The 18,087-nt window shown below is 31.4% G+C and overlaps 3 protein-coding genes, 1 long non-coding RNA gene and 1 other non-coding gene across 5 annotated transcripts; 3 read left to right on the forward strand and 2 right to left on the reverse strand.

The window, feature by feature from the left end:
* Nucleotides 1-447: 447 nt before the first annotated feature.
* Nucleotides 448-1,196, forward strand: LOC123891326. Its single transcript, XR_006803065.1, has 3 exons — nt 448-597; nt 691-791; nt 960-1,196. It is a non-coding gene; the product is annotated as an uncharacterized LOC123891326 (long non-coding RNA).
* Nucleotides 1,197-4,267: 3,071 nt separating this feature from the next.
* Nucleotides 4,268-11,857, forward strand: LOC123891327 (protein ANTHESIS POMOTING FACTOR 1). Its single transcript, XM_045941165.1, has 10 exons — nt 4,268-4,452; nt 4,570-4,670; nt 6,010-6,119; nt 6,217-6,283; nt 8,415-8,514; nt 8,837-8,953; nt 9,032-9,169; nt 9,571-9,652; nt 9,731-9,780; nt 11,374-11,857. The coding sequence occupies exons 1-10, from the start codon at nt 4,369-4,371 to the stop codon at nt 11,548-11,550; spliced, it is 1,026 nt and encodes a 341-aa protein (XP_045797121.1). The 5' UTR covers nt 4,268-4,368; the 3' UTR covers nt 11,551-11,857.
* On the forward strand, nt 10,963-11,059 carry LOC123893355. The gene has a single exon (XR_006803459.1). It is a non-coding gene; the product is annotated as a small nucleolar RNA snoR109 (small nucleolar RNA).
* Nucleotides 11,858-12,341: 484 nt separating the features above from the next.
* Nucleotides 12,342-13,489, reverse strand: LOC123891328 (oleosin Ara h 10.0101-like). Its single transcript, XM_045941166.1, has one exon. It carries the CDS (start codon nt 13,226-13,228, stop codon nt 12,590-12,592), a length of 639 nt encoding a protein of 212 aa, XP_045797122.1. The 5' UTR covers nt 13,229-13,489; the 3' UTR covers nt 12,342-12,589.
* Nucleotides 13,490-15,296: 1,807 nt separating this feature from the next.
* Nucleotides 15,297-16,315, reverse strand: LOC123891329 (2-hydroxyisoflavanone dehydratase-like). Its single transcript, XM_045941167.1, has one exon. The coding sequence runs from the start codon at nt 16,313-16,315 to the stop codon at nt 15,323-15,325; it is 993 nt and encodes a 330-aa protein (XP_045797123.1). The 3' UTR covers nt 15,297-15,322.
* Nucleotides 16,316-18,087: the final 1,772 nt, after the last annotated feature.

An 18,087-nucleotide genomic window follows, 5' to 3' on the forward strand; every position in this document is an offset into this window, starting at 1 on the left:
CTTTCTTTCACCGTCATACTAATGTAAAGTATCCATTGATTATAATTGACTAATCTCAATCGAATTTTTTTATTAGTGCCATCTTAAATAGGATCTTCTATTCCTAACCATATAGATATTTAACCACAAGATATGAACATGAGACTTTCATGATATATGGGACCAGTTACTCTCATATACCAAAAAAAAATAATGTTGGTTTTCCTCTCTTAAATATGAAAGGCTCGATAGGAAATAAAAAATAATAATGAAAGGTTGATAAACGATTAAGCTTTAATTAAAAATAAATTTTTTTGTGAGATCTATTATATGAGCTAAAGAGCTAAATGTGATTCATCATTATACTTTAGAGACATTTAATAATAATTAAAATTTTAAAGAAGGATTTCTTTCAACAACATAATCATTAAAAACTACGTAAATAACGCAAGCATCCAGAGAGGTTTTATTTTTATTCTTTTATACTACTATATAAAGTGACTAAACCATATTATATTTGTTACGTTCAAAGGTGAAAAAAAATGACTGAAACTCACGAGTTTGTTTATAATGTGATGATTTTTGTTTCCATATTTCTCTTTGTAATCTTTGATGAAAGTAAGCTCATTCTCATGATTATTTTTTTGTTTATTTCATGCCAAATGTTTCACACCCATTTTAATACTTCTTTATTCTTTTACTACATTACAGGAAAATATGAATGCTATAATGATGCCGATTGTAATAAACTATATCCTGATCCTCCTACTGGAAAAATAATGAGGTGCTTTGGCGGTTATTGTAAAAGCTTGGTATAACATATTTTTTTTGTTATGTATAAACCTTTCATTTTCTTTGCTCATCATATGATATGATCTTAATGTTGTTACTCTTTCAAAAAAAAAATTGTTACTCTTTTATAATTTCTCTTACACTTTCATATATTTCTTTGATTTTGCAAATTTCTCTTACTCTTATAGTTTTCATGGGAAGGAGCCTTATAATGCAGAGTTCGATTGGATGATAATTCAATAATGTTTGACCAAGGATCATTCCAACAAGAATTCAAACGTTTGTCCTTAATTAAAGCTCAATAACCATTTGTCTCATGTTCTAAAGGATCTATTTATATTCATATCCTACATACTACTCCGATCTCTTTTGTAAGCAAAAATTCCTTTTTGCACACTTATTAAGGAGTATCATTTTTATCTTAATTTTATGTGATATTTCGATTGAAATTCTTAAAATGACATTACAATATATTAAATATGCATCAGGACTCTACAATCATGTTAAAAAGTAGAACAATTAATAAGGGTATTTTTGGAATAATAACATTAAATAAAGTTGATTTTGGTAACTTTTGCTTATATTTAAGGCCAAAATATTTTGTTGACTTTTGCTTATAAATAAGGTCGGGGGAGTAATAATCAAGTTCTTGTATTCTTACGATAAAAAAAAAAGTTCTTGTATTCTACAAAAAAATAATAATTAAGTTCTTGTAAATTCCACTAATGAATGTAATTATGAATAATAGAAAAAAATGTGTATGATATTTTAATGGCTCTAATCTGTGTGTTCTAAGGACACATGTTAAGGAATTTAAAAGTAGAATTATTGTACCAGAAAATACAACCCTTTAACTTTTGAAAAGTGAAATACACAACTCTTGAGAATAATATTTTTATATTAAGTTGTTTATCATGTGCCCTTAGAAATTTTAGCACTTGCCTATATTAATACTCCCTCAGTCCCTCCAGTCCTATATATAAGAAAAACTTTACTTTTTAGATTCATTGTAAAATTAATGAATCTAGACTATATTATTGTCTAGATTCATTAATTTTACAATGAACCTAGCTAAAACCAAAATTTTTCTTATAGGATCGGAGGGAGTATTGACATACCTCATATACATGTTATGTTAGATTACTCTGTATTATTTCTACTTCCACATATTTTTGTTTAAATCTAAATTTTCAAATCCAACAGTGAGATAAAATACCCAAGTTTTCATACAATATCTTCATTTAAAAGCAATGGTTCGAATACATGAACACGAAACAATGAATAATTTATCTTTAGTTCGGTGAGAAGTGAGATGAATAGACATTTGAATATTGTTCATATGTGGTTGCAAAAGAAAAACTTATGGTTCACACAACCTGTATATATAACATAAAAGGTTAAATATGTTATTGGTTGATTTAAATATTTAACCTAACGTAAATTACCTATTTAACCATTTTTTTTTATAATAAAAAATATATTATAAGGGAGTATAAAGGGGTACTCAAACCCTTACAACAAAGAGCACTAAAATAAGTTCTCAGAATAAGACATAGGATTTAAACACAAAAAGAGTACAAGTCCTACGCCCATACCGAGTCACCGACTAGTGAACCACAATCAAAAATGAAGTTTGATTGTCTCCAATAACGAAGAAACATCCGGAATATTGCCCTTAAAAATTATTTTATCGCGAAGATTCCAAATATTCCAAGTGGTTGCCAACCATATAAAGTATTGGACACAGCCTTTGTCTTTCATTTTGAACAAATCACCAAATAAAAGAAAATGATTTCTACCTTCGACTCCGGTTTGTAACGATATCCCTAACCAAATTAAAATTTTGTTACATACTCCCTTACTAAAATGACATTAAAAGAAAAAATATTTTTCATTCTCAGCTTGTTGAAAACAAAAGACGCATGATATATTTAACCATAACATAAATTACCAAAAGTTTGTATATTTAGAATTAGAATGACCAATAATATATTTAACTCTAACATAAATTACAACAATACTCCCTCCGTCCCGTAATATAAGCAAAAAAAACCTCTTTTTGATCTCCCAAAATATAAGTAAAAAACAACTTTTTTAATACTAAAATTACAAAATTACCCTTAGTCATAATTCACTATTGTTTAGTTTCCCAATAAACTTTTGGGTAGTTAGCTTCTTTCAATATGACTTTTTCTTAATTGTTTGTTTTGATAAAATTTAGAGTTTCTTAATAAGTGTGAATTTTTTTTTTTGCTTATATTCCGAGACGGAGGGAGTACAATTAGATTATAAGTTAAAGGTCAACCATGTAGACGAAATATAACAAAAAAGGATCAATTTAAAAAGGAAAAGAAAAGGACAGACTCAAAAATAGCATATACAACAATTCTAATGTTTGCATAGTTTAAACATCATATCAAAATATTTTCTAAGAAGAAATATGCACTCACATTCCTAATTAGGGATGATAAGTTTATATTTCCTGTAAATTTTATCGTTGTTCACTTTGAAGCTAATGATGACATACCAATAATTTTTAGAAGAGCTTTCCTTACTACTATGCTGCTAGCTAGGAGAACCATGATTGATGTACAAAAGGGTGAATTGACAATGAAAGTGAATGACCATCCCATTAATTAATTTCAACATACCTAATGCTATGAAATATCATGATGAGGTCAAGAATGCTCATTTCTCACTTACAAGATAAGTGGATTCCTGAGTTCACAAATATTTATTGCAAGAGGACCTTGTAGAGTTGAAAGAATCAAAAGATATGGTGACAAGTGAAGATTCAAGGAAAAATTTGCCTTACATTGAAGCACCACATGTGTATGTGTTAAGCCCTACTCATACAAGAAAGACCATGATAAAATAGAATGTCTAACGGTAAAGAGATAGGTTTTGCATTCATGTGTTCGAGTTCTACTAATATTTTTGGAGAAAGGTAAATGTAAATATTTTTGTAAGCGCTCTTTGAGCTTTAATGCGTTCCCTTTAACTATTTGAGGTTCGTTTGGATGATTTATTTTTGAGTTTACGTGAAACTACTTATACAAATAAATAAACTTTTATGGATTATTATAAGTTTTTCAAAGTAGTTTACGAGAAAACAACTTATGAAGATATAATTTTTGTTTGTGAAAATTTATTAATTAACATAAAAGTTTATTTATTTACATAAGTTAAAAAATAAGTCAAATCCAAACGAACCATTGGTCCCGCGTTAGATTTATGACCGGGACGTATAGAAATTTTGAAAGAGGTCAACTGTTTAAATTGATTTCAATTACCTCGAGCGAATTTTGCGCGTGAATGATAGTCCTTTGATTTAAAATAAAATATTAGTTAGAACAAAATTACAATTTTTTTTTTTAATTTAAGAATTCCTAAATAATTAACCCAAAAATATAACAATAAAATACAATAAATCGTAAAAATAAATAAAAAAATAAAAAATAGTGTAATGATTAAAAAGGAGTAAGACTGAGAAGTTTCTATAAAATAAAATTTTAAAAGAAAAAGAAATAGAAAAAAAAAAAGAGTGTAAAAGATTGTTCCTTTGTTACTGTACTTGGTTTGCTCGGGTCGGCTGGGATGACGACGACGACGACATCAGTTTCAGAGCTTGATGACGTCATTATCCGGTCCATGTCCGTAGGAGCTGTTTTCTCCGACTTCGTAACTCTTCTTTTCCCTTCTCAAATGCTTTTGTTGTTAATCTGATTTCTCTTTTATACCGAATTAATTAATTAATTCACTTTTCAATTTAATTACTTATATATTTGTATTTTGAAGGTTGGGAAGATATTTTCGATTGATTTCCATCGTAAAGATGATTTACTTGTCACAGCTAGTGAGGATGATTCAGTTCGATTATATGACATTGCTAATGCTAAGTTAGTTACCACTCTCTTACAATACAATTAAATTCTTGTGCCTCGTCAAAATTCTATTTTTTTAATCAAGAAAATTGCATTGTTTTCTTAGCATATAGGGTTTGCTTGGATCAACTTATTTGAAATTACTTACTGACATAGGTTTTGTCAGACTGCTTAGGAGAACTAATGGATATACTAGGTTATGACAATTTTTTGCAAGTTTTTTTTTTTTAACTTATTTTCATAAGTTCTCCAATATAGCTTATGAAAATAGCTTGTAGCATATATATAAAAACAATTTATTGGTTATATTAAAAAAATAGTGATTTTGACATTCAATAATTAGAGATTAGTTTTTAGAGATTTTATAGAAAAGTAGAATTTACTTTGTGTTTGTTTATTGTAATAAAAATCACTTTTTTAAACAAAATAATCTTTAGTTTGTTTGGATGCAACATGTAAAACTGATTTTTTTAATTACAAGATATTATTTGACACTTGTTTTCTCTTTTTCCTCTAAAAAAATATCTATTATTTGAGAAGCCACTCTTAGCAGCTTCTCATTTTTAGTTGTTTTCCGATTACTTTTAGCTTCTGATTTTTTTTAAGAATCCATAACAAACAGATGAAATATTTTTAAAAGTGATTATTTTTATAAAAAAAATGATTTTTTTCTAAAAAAAGCTGTAACAAACAGCCTCATAAACGTTTGTGCTATAAGCTGCAAATAAGTTGTTCATCCAAACAGACCGTTAATATGAAAAGAGGTTTGTTTGTTGATAATGAAAGTGAAATGCGCAATGCTTTTTTTCTATGCTTTCCTGGTAATTGTTCTTCTCCACTCGCAAATTGCTCAGAAATATGCGCGCGGGGGGTGGCGTGTATGGTGAAAACTGCCTTTGCTTATAAGCCCATGTTCAGGCCTTATCTAGTAATTTCTTGTTCTTGATGAGCATCACTATAAACTTCAGCAAATTGCTATGCTGGTTGTTGCTAGCGTGATTCACTAGAAAGGAGTCAAACAATGTGCTATTCACAATTGCTTTTGCATTTAGCTGCTGTTTGTATAAATGATTCATTCACCATACATTACATTAACTCCCTATAATTTTTTTGTTCTTTAGAAACTGTTCCCAGTCGTTTTATATTACCTGACTGTTACCATACATTAAATTGACTGTTTTATGTTTGCATCTATGTTTTGTTACTTTAATAAAGTGATTAAGCCCTTTTGGGGGATGGTTTTTCAAATTACTGCTAGTTTATATGATTTACAACTTCTTATATGATTTTTATTTTGTTTACTAGACATTTTCGCATATCTCAAGCATTTTATGTTTTTTACCATGAATTCCAGGTTGTTGAAAACCACTTATCATAAGAAACATGGTACTGATCAAATATGCTTTACTCATCACCCGAGTTCTGTCATATGCTCTTCAAGATACAATTTGGAAACTACTGGAGGTGAGCTTCTCTATTTGACATTTTGATAGTTGTGATTTCAGACTGCAAATTATGCCTGTGACTGCGATTATTGACTTCTTTTTTCTTTGTGTGCCAGAATCGTTGCGGTATTTATCAATGTACGATAACCGCTGCCTACGATACTTCAAAGGCCATAAACAGAGGTTTGAACACTTTCTTCTTATGAATGAATCTGTTTCCTTGCAGAAGTGCTTTTGTTTTGTTTCTAATTTTTATCTTATTTCTTTATTTCTTATCATCGTATGATTTCCTTCTTGTTTGGACATATTTCTACCTGCTAGGATTATGATTTTTAATTTCCCTCCAGCATAAAAGAGAACAATTGAGTCTTATTTTCACTCTTTGGGGAATTTATTTTATTTTGTCCTCTTTTATTTCTCTTCGGTTTATATACTTTACTTCTAATTGATGAATGTAGAGTAAGACAAATTTGAAATTCCTCAATTGATATAAGAATTTGATTTGTATACGTCGATAGTGTAACTTTTTTTTACATGCATCAAATTAAATCACACCATGTAGACATTTGTGAAGATATTTTAGGAACTAACCTAAGAAAGTGACACTATGGTGTGATTTTATTGAATGTATGTGTAAAACAGTACGGATGTATAGAAATTAATCTTTTGATGTAATAGCACAAAAACAAATTACGGTTTATAGATAACTGTACAGATGATTTGAGAGAGCCGATAAAGGAATGTAGGCCCCAACTTTAAAAAAATAAGACTCAGGAGACTTAAGTACTCCCCTAAATTTAGAAATGAGGGAAGAAAGACTCATCTTCATTAAACATGACATCCTTGTTGACAAATAACAGTGATTCAGAGGGTGGTAACATTGAGAATCAAAAGAAAACATATTTGATGCCCCTATGAATCAAGTTTTGAACAATGTTGGCATTGGACATGAACAAAAGCTACTCACCCAAATTCATATTAAACAAGAATGTGAAGATGATGTTGAACAGAATGTAAAGATTTGGTCATATTTGCGTTATACATGTTATTTCGAAACAAAACAAATGCCATTTGAATGCTAACATGGCTACAAGTCTCTTGACAACCAAGCATAAGCCCAAAGACCATAGAGAAACCAAGTACACATAGCGAAAGAGGGAAGGGAAGGTTTCAGTCACAGCCCTCAGTCTTCGCCTCCGTAGCCTGCGCTGGAAAGAACGGTGTTCATGCCGAAATGAAATATGCTGCCGCTGCTAGGTTTTGTCAGAGTAGAGAAAAGGGGAACTGGTGGTGGGGCTTTGTGTACAGAACAGAGAGGTTTGATAGTGTCTTTCAATCTTCATGAATGAGAGTGGGGAAAAGATGTAGTGTCACACTTATATCAATAAAACGAAATGACCAAACCCCTTAAAAAAGTTGAACCGAGATAGTGCTATTCAAACCCATGCCCTAGTTGCGGTCACAATTTGAGCTGCTATTCACGCGCGCGTGTGTGTTGGCATTAATGTATTTGTATATATAGTATACTTTCTATAAAACATTAGATAGTACTTTGTAGCTCAGGGTTAAAACTGCATATTGCTCGTAATAGGTTGCGGGATTGAGTCCTCCTTCCAACATTTCATTTATATTATTTTGAGTAAAAATAAAAAATACCCGGATTTTATATAAAAAAAAATGCTGGAAATGTGAGTCAAACTTTGGTCTTGACAATTAAAAGAATCAAGCCTTGCCACTGGACCAACAATAAATTATTTTTATTTAATTTACATTGTATGTTATAATTATTTGGCCCACCCGAAAAAAATATCCAAGCTCCACCACAGCGCCTCACTATCAGCACTGGAAACCTGCGATTGTGCACAATCACCTTATACTATTCTTGTTCAAAAAATCACCCTATACTATTGACTTCATAGTTTGACACTGAATCGAAAAGATGGGAAATTTGAAAGTTATTCTTGAAATGATCCAATAGTACAACAAACACAAATTCCAGTTTATAGATTACTATACAAGGATTAAGGGAAATAAAATCTTTCATAATAACAGGATAAAATAAATCTATATAGAATGGAAATACAAACTGTACGAATAAAAGGAATAAAATAAATCTATACCAGTAAAAGGAAATATCAGGATATAATCCCATATTAGTATTACAATAAGTTTTCCTTTACCCCATCCTTTCTTGAAACCAATTGAGCCAAGGTATATAGTTTTCATAAGTGAGATTAGGAAAATAATTTGTTAATGATTGACTTTCGTGTACGCGATTGCCCTGCTGATTTATTTTTTATGACTTGTTTTGCAGAGTTGTTTCTCTCTGCATGTCTCCTATCAATGATAGCTTCATGTCTGGTTCTGTAGACCACAGTGTTAGGTTATGGGATCTACGTGTAAATGCCTGCCAGGTTGGTCTTTTTTTTTCAATTTATTTTTGAAGCGGCTGTTTTAATGTAGTTACGTAACTTTCTAGGCCGGATAAAAGAATATCATTCTTAGTTATATTAGTGAAGAACCTTTACGGTACAATACAATATAAGAACCAAGTATACTCTATGTTAAATGAAAAACTAGCTACTTTTTGTAGTATACTTTTCAAAACTCTCATGATATTATTGAATTCAGTTTCAGTTGCTTCCAAAGATTTAAATTCGCACATTTTATCAAGGAAAAAATAAATATATATAGAGAGACAACATTATGATTTATGCTCACTGTTATAGTTTCCAGGGAATCTTACATGTACGTGGTAGGCCTACTGTTGCCTATGACCAACAAGGTCTGGTCTTTGCTGTAGCAATGGAAGGGGGAGCTATTAAGTTGTTTGATTCACGTTCGTATGACAAGGTTCTTATCTGCAATTTTTTACTTTACGTATCATAATTTCACAACTTCACAACTTTGACATTACCCATGCTGGTTTAGGGTCCCTTCGACACCTTTCTTGTAGGTGGTGATACAGCTGAGGTTTGTGATATTAAATTCAGCAATGATGGCAAATCAATGCTTCTGTCTACAACTAATAACAATATATATGTTCTTGATGCATATGGAGGAGATAAGGTTAATTTCTTTCATAGTCAAAGCTTCTATGTTACATTTAGGTTTAAATGTTTTTTTATGACAAATTTAAATAGGTTTTTGGTCCTTGTATATATACCATTTTTTGCGTTTAGTAGTCTTGTAAATTTTTTTTTTTTTTGTTTTTTCTTTTAGTCATTGCAAATATACCACTTTTTGCTTCTGGTCCTTGTTATTAGTCGTAATGTTTTTTGTCCTTGTATATATATATACCATTTTGTGTAATATAAATTTTAGTCGTTGTGTATAAAATTTATTCATATTAAAGGGATAAAAAGAAAAAATGATATATTTGCAAGGACAAAAAACTCATTTAAATCTACAATTTATTTATGCAATTTGTTCATAACATGTTGAAGTTGACGGTGGAACTTCTTGTGCAGCGCTGCGGGTTTAGTTTGGAACCATCTCATGGCACCTCAATAGAGGCTACATTTACCCCAGACGGGAAGTATGTAGTGGCAGGTATAAATTTTTTTCATTTACTCCCCTTATCATTATTTATTCAGGATTAAAACTAAAACTAAATTTCTAATGTTCAAGGCTCAGGAGGCGGGACCATGCATGCTTGGAGTATTGACAGAAAAAATGAGGTATTTATCTGTTTTCTACTAGAACATGATTCTGCAATCCATAAAAATTTACTTAATTTAAAGAAGATTCTTTAAAATATATTTCATACTATTAAGTATATCCGAGCCATCATATTTTAGCTCGTAGAAGTAGAGGTGTATGCATATATTACTGAAATAATTTTGTCTAAATGCTCTGCGCCCAACCTGATTTATTGAAACCAATTATTTTCTTGGTTGTCCTGTTGCCAAATGATTTTATTCAAAACGACTGTGTACCTCTAAATGAGTGAATTCCCTCTAGATTGTCATAACCAATTCTTCCCTTCTGAGATATGGAAGTATGATTTTCAAACAGGCGTAACAAAAAAATGGGTTAAATATCTTCTTTTTTTTTTCGTCATATAGTGTTTTAGTCCCTGTAAAATTTTCCTTCAAACAATAGTCCAATTGCATATTTTCCGTTACAAATTTTAGTCGGTGCTGCTGTTAAATATCATTACAGCTGCATAGTCACATGGCTTCGCTGATGTGGTAGTCCACATGGCTTTGCTTCCATGACGCTGCTGTTTTGATTGCTGTCCCTACTGCTCATCCCGGTAGATTTGTGGATTTTGGATTTGTAGATATGTTTGTCGTTGCTGGTGAAAATGAAATGAAATTGAAGGGAGAGAGATGACTAGAGTGTCATTGGGTCTACAAACAGGTAGCTATGGTTCTCTGCAGTTGATTTTAAAACTGCAAGGTTTTGGAGGTTCATGTGCTTGTTCGTAGACCTTCACTGGGGATGAGAGAAGGGGGGCGGGGGGGGGGGGGGGGGGGGTGGGGATACGCCGCCGTGGGGCTTCTGGTTGGGATTGTAAACAGCAAGAAATGGAGAAGTTGGGAAATAAAATGGAGGCAGAGGAACACGAACACTTGGTTTTATAGGGACCATATACATATTTAACTGTTGTTTTAATTAATCTATTAACCCTAAATCATAAATAAACTTAAAAACCCTAAATCTCAACATTTCAACAGAACTGGTTTAGCATGTGGTACTGGAACTAGTCTCCAGTCTCCACTCTTGTATAAATTCCCAATATCAACTTTTTTCTGTCATGGTTTTGTACTGAGTTTATTTTTCTTGATTTTATTGTGATGAGGCTACATGTACCAAGAGAAGGGTGGGAACAAAACAAAAAACCAGTACCTTCGATCTTGCTGTAGCCAAATTAAATTGAAGAAGTTTACTGGTTTTTGTGAGATCCATTTTGTGCCTCTGTCAACAATTCTGCTTACCAAGCTTCTCACATTTTTTATGTTTTCTTTCAAGCTCCCTTCAAAGTTATTTTCTTTAGTTTTTAGAATCATCCGGTGGATTAGTTATTTATACTTCATTAATTAAATTACAAAAATGAATAGTTTCATGTTGATCACTCTAAATTATGAGTTCAGATCTGCTCCATTAGCTTATCCTCCAGTTTCTTCCGGTACCTTACCCAGATCGTGACATGTGGCAAAAATGTTCCACGTCACTATTTTTGAGTTTGTGCAAAAGATCAAATTTCACGGAAAAGGGTTATATTGTGCATTTATAAACTAAACTATGGTTTTCTTCCTTTCCTGTAGGTAGCATCTTGGAACAGCCATATTGGTGTGCCTTGGTGTTTGAAATGGGCACCTCGCCGGGCCATGTTTGCCGCAGCCTCAACTGTTCTCACATTTTGGATACCAAACAACGAACCAAAAGCCGAGTATGGTGGCACAGACGCTGAACCGGGACCTCAGCCTCAACCACTTAACTGAGTAAGCTATTCATATGAAACCGCAGTACAATTTCTTTATCTTTTGGTGCATCAAGAAATCAATCAAGGCCTTGTGAATTTGTCATGCTTCCTCCTAGTTTGCTGTTGAGCATGCAAATTTGTTGTTGTAAATTCCATAAATTTTGACTATTGAATCCTCTATTAATATTATAGTTAGACAAATTTATTATCACCTTATTACATAGGATGACTACATGGCTATCAGACCTTTGACATGTTAATGTTCACATTATTTATTTAATAATTAATAGGATGACTATATGGCTATCAGACCTTTGACATGTTAAGTACACTTTTATTTTTATTTCTGACTTTCACCACAAATTTAATCTGGTTCGGAATCTAGTTCAGGGATCGGTTCTATTATCAAATGGTTCCAATCTCCTGCCAATCGCAGTTGCGGGAGATCAAACCGAGTACACTTTTAAATCATGAGTGTGGTCTTATTAGAATGAAAAAAAAAAATCCACTTTTAAATCATGAGTGTGGTCTTATTAGAATGAAAAAAAAAAAATCCAGCTTGTCGATATGTAAAATGTTTAATATATTTTGAACAACATCTTCTACGCGAAAATGTTCAATTTTCATAAGATCTTATTGACTCTTATTCAAAAATTCCAATAATGTATGTATATTAGACTTTTTAAGACAATTATAGATCCTGGGAGGCAATTCTAATTGGTCAGTAAACATGGAATATATAGACAACTGGATCAACTAAGAAAGAGATTACTTATTACACCAACATAAAACACTGGTTCACATATTGAATTCAACAATTCAAGACAAGTAGACAACAAAACATCATGAGCTAACCACCATTATCTACATAAAGATTGTTGACACGTGACACTTCACCCATTTTATCTCATAATAAAAACTGACTTACCCTACTAAATAACCCAACAAAATAACAAACACACAAACTTCACCACATTACAACACATCATTTATTATTTTCCCACATAAACCGCAAACAAAAACACTAAACCAACAAAGCTATCATCACTTCCATTTCCTTATGCTGCTGCTGTAATTGTTGTTGCTCCTGTTGTTGTTGTTGTTGTTGTTGCTCCTGTTGTTCCTGTTGTTCCTGTTGTTGCTGAGTTTCTCTTTGCATCCTGAGCCTTTGACTGTATCTCTTGTCCAACTTCCTTTGTCTTCTGTCCTGCCTCCTTTGTCTTCTGTCCTACATAACCTGCCACATCAGCCACACCTTGTTTCACATACTCAAGTTGCTCTGGCACAGTCCCTTGAGTCTCCCTGATGTAATTCAGCACCCATGAAAACGACGAAAGAGCCGTCAGCCCGAAAGCACCGGAAGTCAAAAAGCCAGCAACAGCCAAGCCAATGATAATGGTGGCCGGAACAATAACAGGACTGAAGAGGATGAAAAGTGGTGTTGTCACTGCCAAACCGGTAAGAGTCCCGAGCAGTGAGAGTCCAGCAAGTGAAAGAAGTATGAGTCCTACAGGAAAACCTGTAATGACAGCAAGAACTTGAGAGGCTGATGGAGATTTTTCTGAGTAATTATGAGTAACTCTACCACCACCAACACCACTTTCAAAACGCTGTTGAGGGGTAATAGTGTCGACATAACGTTGTGTTGTTGTGTGAACTAAGACTTGGTGTGGTGTTGTACGTTCTGTTGTTGACATTGTTGATGAGATGTGTTCTAAAGTTTTGCTTTTTTGAGAAGAGAATTTGAAGAGGTGTGAATTGAAAGAATGGTGAAACTATAGTATAGTGATGATGATATGGTGTTTTTTATTTTTATAGAAAAAGTGATGTTGTTGTGTGATGACACGTACGTATGACATGGTGAGTAAGGAGGTTTGCATGAGGAACATGTATCAACAACTATTTGATTTTGGTTAATTTATTTATTTAAATACAGAAAAAGAGAATATTTATATTGAGGAAAATAGTTGGCAGACGCTCCATTGCACATTATATTTTGAGGGAGAAAGAAACAAAAATAAAAATTTAAAAGTGACAGATTTTTGGTACATAGTATCATATCATCTTTTCTCGACGCATTCAACGTCGGGGTTTGTGTTTTGGCCCAAAGAAAAACGCACAAGTCGTCATCCACCGAACCAGAGGCAAGCCGAGGTATTGAATACCTTAAACCAACTCTATATATTCAAACTGATTCACGTGTTGGTCTGCATGTAAGACATTCTCAAATAGGCTCATAACTTTACTAATATGTTAAATTAGTCCTTATATTTAGCTACTTGTCACCAATTAAGTCTCTAGATTTTCATAATTTATTATCATTTTGATCTTTTATTTTATTCATTTACTATCAATTTAGTCACCAACATATTTTTTTTTACCAAGTCACTACTAACATACTTTTAAAATGACTAATTTTGGACAGAATTATAAATTTTTAAAAAATATTCATAAACTCAAAAATTATTTGAGAACGCCTTGTGTGAGATGGTTATTATCGGCAGAAAAAGGTGAAAGTGCTTGCTTGCCAAGTCACTCTGAGGAGTTGCTGTGTTGTGGGCATTGCATTAAAACAGCTGCGTTTTTGGGCAGGTCTTTGTAGGCATCCAATGTTACTCCATCTTCTTGTATTACACATTGCTTCAATTTTTATGCTTGTTTAAAATGGACCACTACCAACATGAGGTTGATTTGAGTAAAAATAAAATAAAATTGTGTCAAGTGTGAGGTGAGTTAAGTTTTATAATGTTTAGAAAAATTGAGGTTGAACACTCTAGTAAGATAACTCATAAAGCTAATGTTTTAGATAAAAAAATGGTGTTTAATTCACTTATATCGTCTGAGTCTAATATGTATAATTTCTTGCTCCCTCATGACCTGCAATAAGTGGTAAAAAATTTGTACACTTCAAACAAATAATCACACCTTTAATTTTTTTTTTTTTTTTTTTTTACATATGAAGATATTTTGGTTGGGAGGAAATTGTGTTTTTCATATACTTTTTCACGGAGATAAAAGAAATGAGATTTAGCGCGGTATCATAATCTTAGCAATTTGATGAAAGTATCTAGTACTAGTATTTCTTTGTTCTTCATATATATGCTTGGCATAACTTGAACTGAAGCTACAATATTGGAACCTTCATGTCATTCTTTTAACTTGAAACATGAACCGGACGATGAAATGCCTAGATGAATCCTAATGTGTAGACACTTAATAATTCTTCTATACATACTTAACCTACACACTTGATCAACCAGTTAGTAGATCATTGAGTACTAATCTATGATTACAATATTTTTAATTTTTCGATAATAGATGGATAATTAAAGGTCAAATACTATTATATAATATTTTAATTTTTTTTAATAAAATAACTTGTTCAACTTAGATTAACATGTTTGTGTTGTGTCAGGTATCTGTATCAAAATCAGTGATTCATAGATACTAATTATTCGGTCTCATATTATAAGTCGGAGAGAGAACTCTATTTACCTATTATATTGTTTATTATTTATTTCTATTTTTTTTACACATTCTATCTATTTTTTAATTTCTCTTTTTCATATCATTCGTGAACTATAATTTTGTAAAATTACTCGTAATTTTTTTTTTTGACTATTAACCATAATATCCTCCATACATTTTTGTCTAAAGAAATGTCTCTTTATTATTTCCATTAAAACATAAACCCTTAAAAGAATAAAAGGACATCTATTATTGATAATAAAAACAATTACAAAAGATCAAATCAAAGAAAGATATCACGATTCTTCGAATCTGGATCCTCTTCAGTTTATCTCCTGCAAAAAACTTACCAATCGCTCAAGAAATATCTTAGCACTCTCAGATTCTGGTTTAAACAAATGATAAACATGATCCTCATCTTTCTCTTCAAACAATTCCAATTTTCCATTCCAACCACTTTTCTTCACACTTTCAAAATACCAAATCCCTCTATCCCTTAACATATCTTTTCCAGCAACAAAAACAATAATTTTAGAACAACCAAGTTTTTCCAAGCTAGGTGCACCTTCACCTAAAGGATTAATAAAAGGGTTATCAATTCCAAAAGGTGCATTTGGATACACCAAATTCCAAACCTTATGAGCAACATTATTTTCAGGCTCAACAATAGGTTCTGACCCAATCGGATAAGAGCTTTGAAGATAAGGATGAATTATAATAGCTCCTAATATTTTAACATCAAAAGGTAACAATTCAATACCAGCTTGAATTGCCATGTTATGAGCAATGTTAGCACCGGCACTATCACCACCAATGAAAATTTTACTAAAATCACCATGTTCAATTAACCATGGTTCGGCATTGTCGAGGGTATTATTGGAATGAGAAGATACCCATTTGAGTGCAGCCCAACAATCATGGTAACATGTTGGGAGAGGATACTCAGGAGCAAGTCTATACTCAATTGAAACAACTATAACATTTGCTTGTGATGCAAGTTTCTTCAAATGTCCATGGTATTGTTGAGAGAATGCGGATTCGAAGATGAAAGCGCCGCCGTGAAAATAGACCAAGATTGGTAATTTGGAAGATGGGTTTGTGATTTTTGGAAGGTAAATTCTAGATGAAATTGTGGGGTTGTGTGAGATTACTATATCTTTTGATGAATGATTTGGGTCATTGAGAGTTGGTGGAACAAATGGTGATTGTGGTTTTTCTACTGAACCGTCACTAAAGATACGGATGAGTGGTCCCATGTTGGGAACTACTATCTCTTTAGTGACAGTTTTTGGTGTGTTGGGTGTTGTAGAAGCCATTTTCAATTGAGGGTTGAAAGAAATTTTTGAAAGGAGTTTATGAGGAAAATAGTACTAGCTATGGTGTGATGTTTTACTTGGTGATGATATAACAACTTAGTATATATAAGAAATACATTCATGCATCTATATGAGGGTAAATTTGTGATTTGACGATGATACGGTATATATGTTCATTTTTTTTTTATTTTTTAATTCATTGAATAATATTTGATGTATTTAGTTTATAATATAGATATTCAATGAATTTAAAATGTAATTTGTCCTTTTTTAGAAAAGAATCGAAATAGTAATAGCAAAAATGACAGTTTAATTACACTTTTTTACCTTCTTTGAAAAATATAAAAATAAATTATATTTTCCCTTTTTTTTGTTGAGAATGATATTTTACTTTATTTGTGTTATACAAACAAGATTTGCAATGTTGGATGAAATATAATTTTTTTAAAATAATGAATATACTTTCTAAAATATTAAATTTTACGAGAATAAGTAAAAAAAAATTAAGATAAATTTTAATTTTCTTTTTTATTTATAATTTTCTATCATAAACTAACACACACAAGTGAGTGAGTCGGATTTGAATTCCGATCATCGAGTTCGGCCTAACAAATTTGATATGTTTTGTCTGTTGAGATATGACTTGTGAACTATAATTAGTATGTGCCACGCCGAAATATATATTCCAATAAACCTCAGTTTATTTGTACTAAATTAAATTTCTTTGTGAGCTAATTATGTCACACTAGAGTCTCTGTTTGGTAAGGGTAGATTTTGAACTTATAGTTTATAATTTATAGCTTATAAACTCATATGGAAAAAAAATGTGTGGTAAACGTTTTTCAAAAAGAACTTATATCTTATTTTACTAACTTATAATTTATTTTTCAAACGATATTTCAAGTAGCGTATGAGCTTATAATTTTTTTTTTCTTTCTTTCAATTTTACCATTGCCATCTTACTTAAAAAAATTATATATTAATTAAACAATTTTTTATGTCATTTCATTTTTATTTTTTTTGACAAATATGTCATTTCATTTTTTTTATGTCATTTCATATTTATGAGTTAGTTTAACTGTTAATTTTATCAAACAGTATAAATTCAATTAACTAACATATTCGCTATAATTTAGTTTATCAACTATCCACTATTTTTATCGAACAATATATGAACCCAATCCGAGTCATACTCAATAGATGAACAAAATGTAGTTTATAATATTTTAATTATTTTACATTAGGTAATAAGTATAAGTTTCTAAATAAAATAACAACAATGATTTGATTTTGTATAGTTTTAAAATAATCAATTGTATCGCTCATTGGACCAACTAAGGATTATTTTTATTTTTATCATCTAAGAAAAACAAATAATAAATTGAAGAATAAATTTTTGTGTTTTTGTTGAAATAAGTATGTAAAATAATTTTTATTGGTTTTTTTCTTTGATTTCATCACCAGTATCTGACTCATTGGACCGCCTAATATGGTTGGAGGTCGATTATGATATCAAGTGGTTTCAGCTCTTTTTCGATCACAGTTACGGAGATCGAACTGTGTCACTCCCTACCAAGTCCAGTATTAATCACCACTAGACCAACTAAGGATTGATAATTAGTGAATGGATTAATAATAATTACTAGTTCAAGTACATGTTATCAATACATTTCCACTCATGTACTTGAACCCCAGGATATGTGGTTCAACCCTAGAGAAGGTAAAAACTCTACTAAAGACAAGGTAGAGAATATTTTGAGGTATAGTGTCGA

Source organism: Trifolium pratense, linkage group LG6, assembly GCF_020283565.1.
Source record: "Trifolium pratense cultivar HEN17-A07 linkage group LG6, ARS_RC_1.1, whole genome shotgun sequence".
Taxonomy (NCBI): Eukaryota; Viridiplantae; Streptophyta; class Magnoliopsida; order Fabales; family Fabaceae; genus Trifolium; species Trifolium pratense.

Bases quoted from the DNA above. Each gene is read 5' to 3' on its own strand.
- LOC123891327 (XM_045941165.1), top strand. From the start codon at position 4,369: ATGACGACGACGACGACATCAGTTTCAGAGCTTGATGACGTCATTATC. The intron at 6,284-8,414 runs GTTTGAACACTT...CTTGTTTTGCAG, and splicing joins TTCAAAGGCCATAAACAGAG to AGTTGTTTCTCTCTGCATGT. The intron at 9,653-9,730 runs GTATAAATTTTT...CTAATGTTCAAG, and splicing joins CGGGAAGTATGTAGTGGCAG to GCTCAGGAGGCGGGACCATG.
- LOC123891328 (XM_045941166.1), bottom strand. From the start codon at position 13,228: ATGTCAACAACAGAACGTACAACACCACACCAAGTCTTAGTTCACACA.
- LOC123891329 (XM_045941167.1), bottom strand. From the start codon at position 16,315: ATGGCTTCTACAACACCCAACACACCAAAAACTGTCACTAAAGAGATA.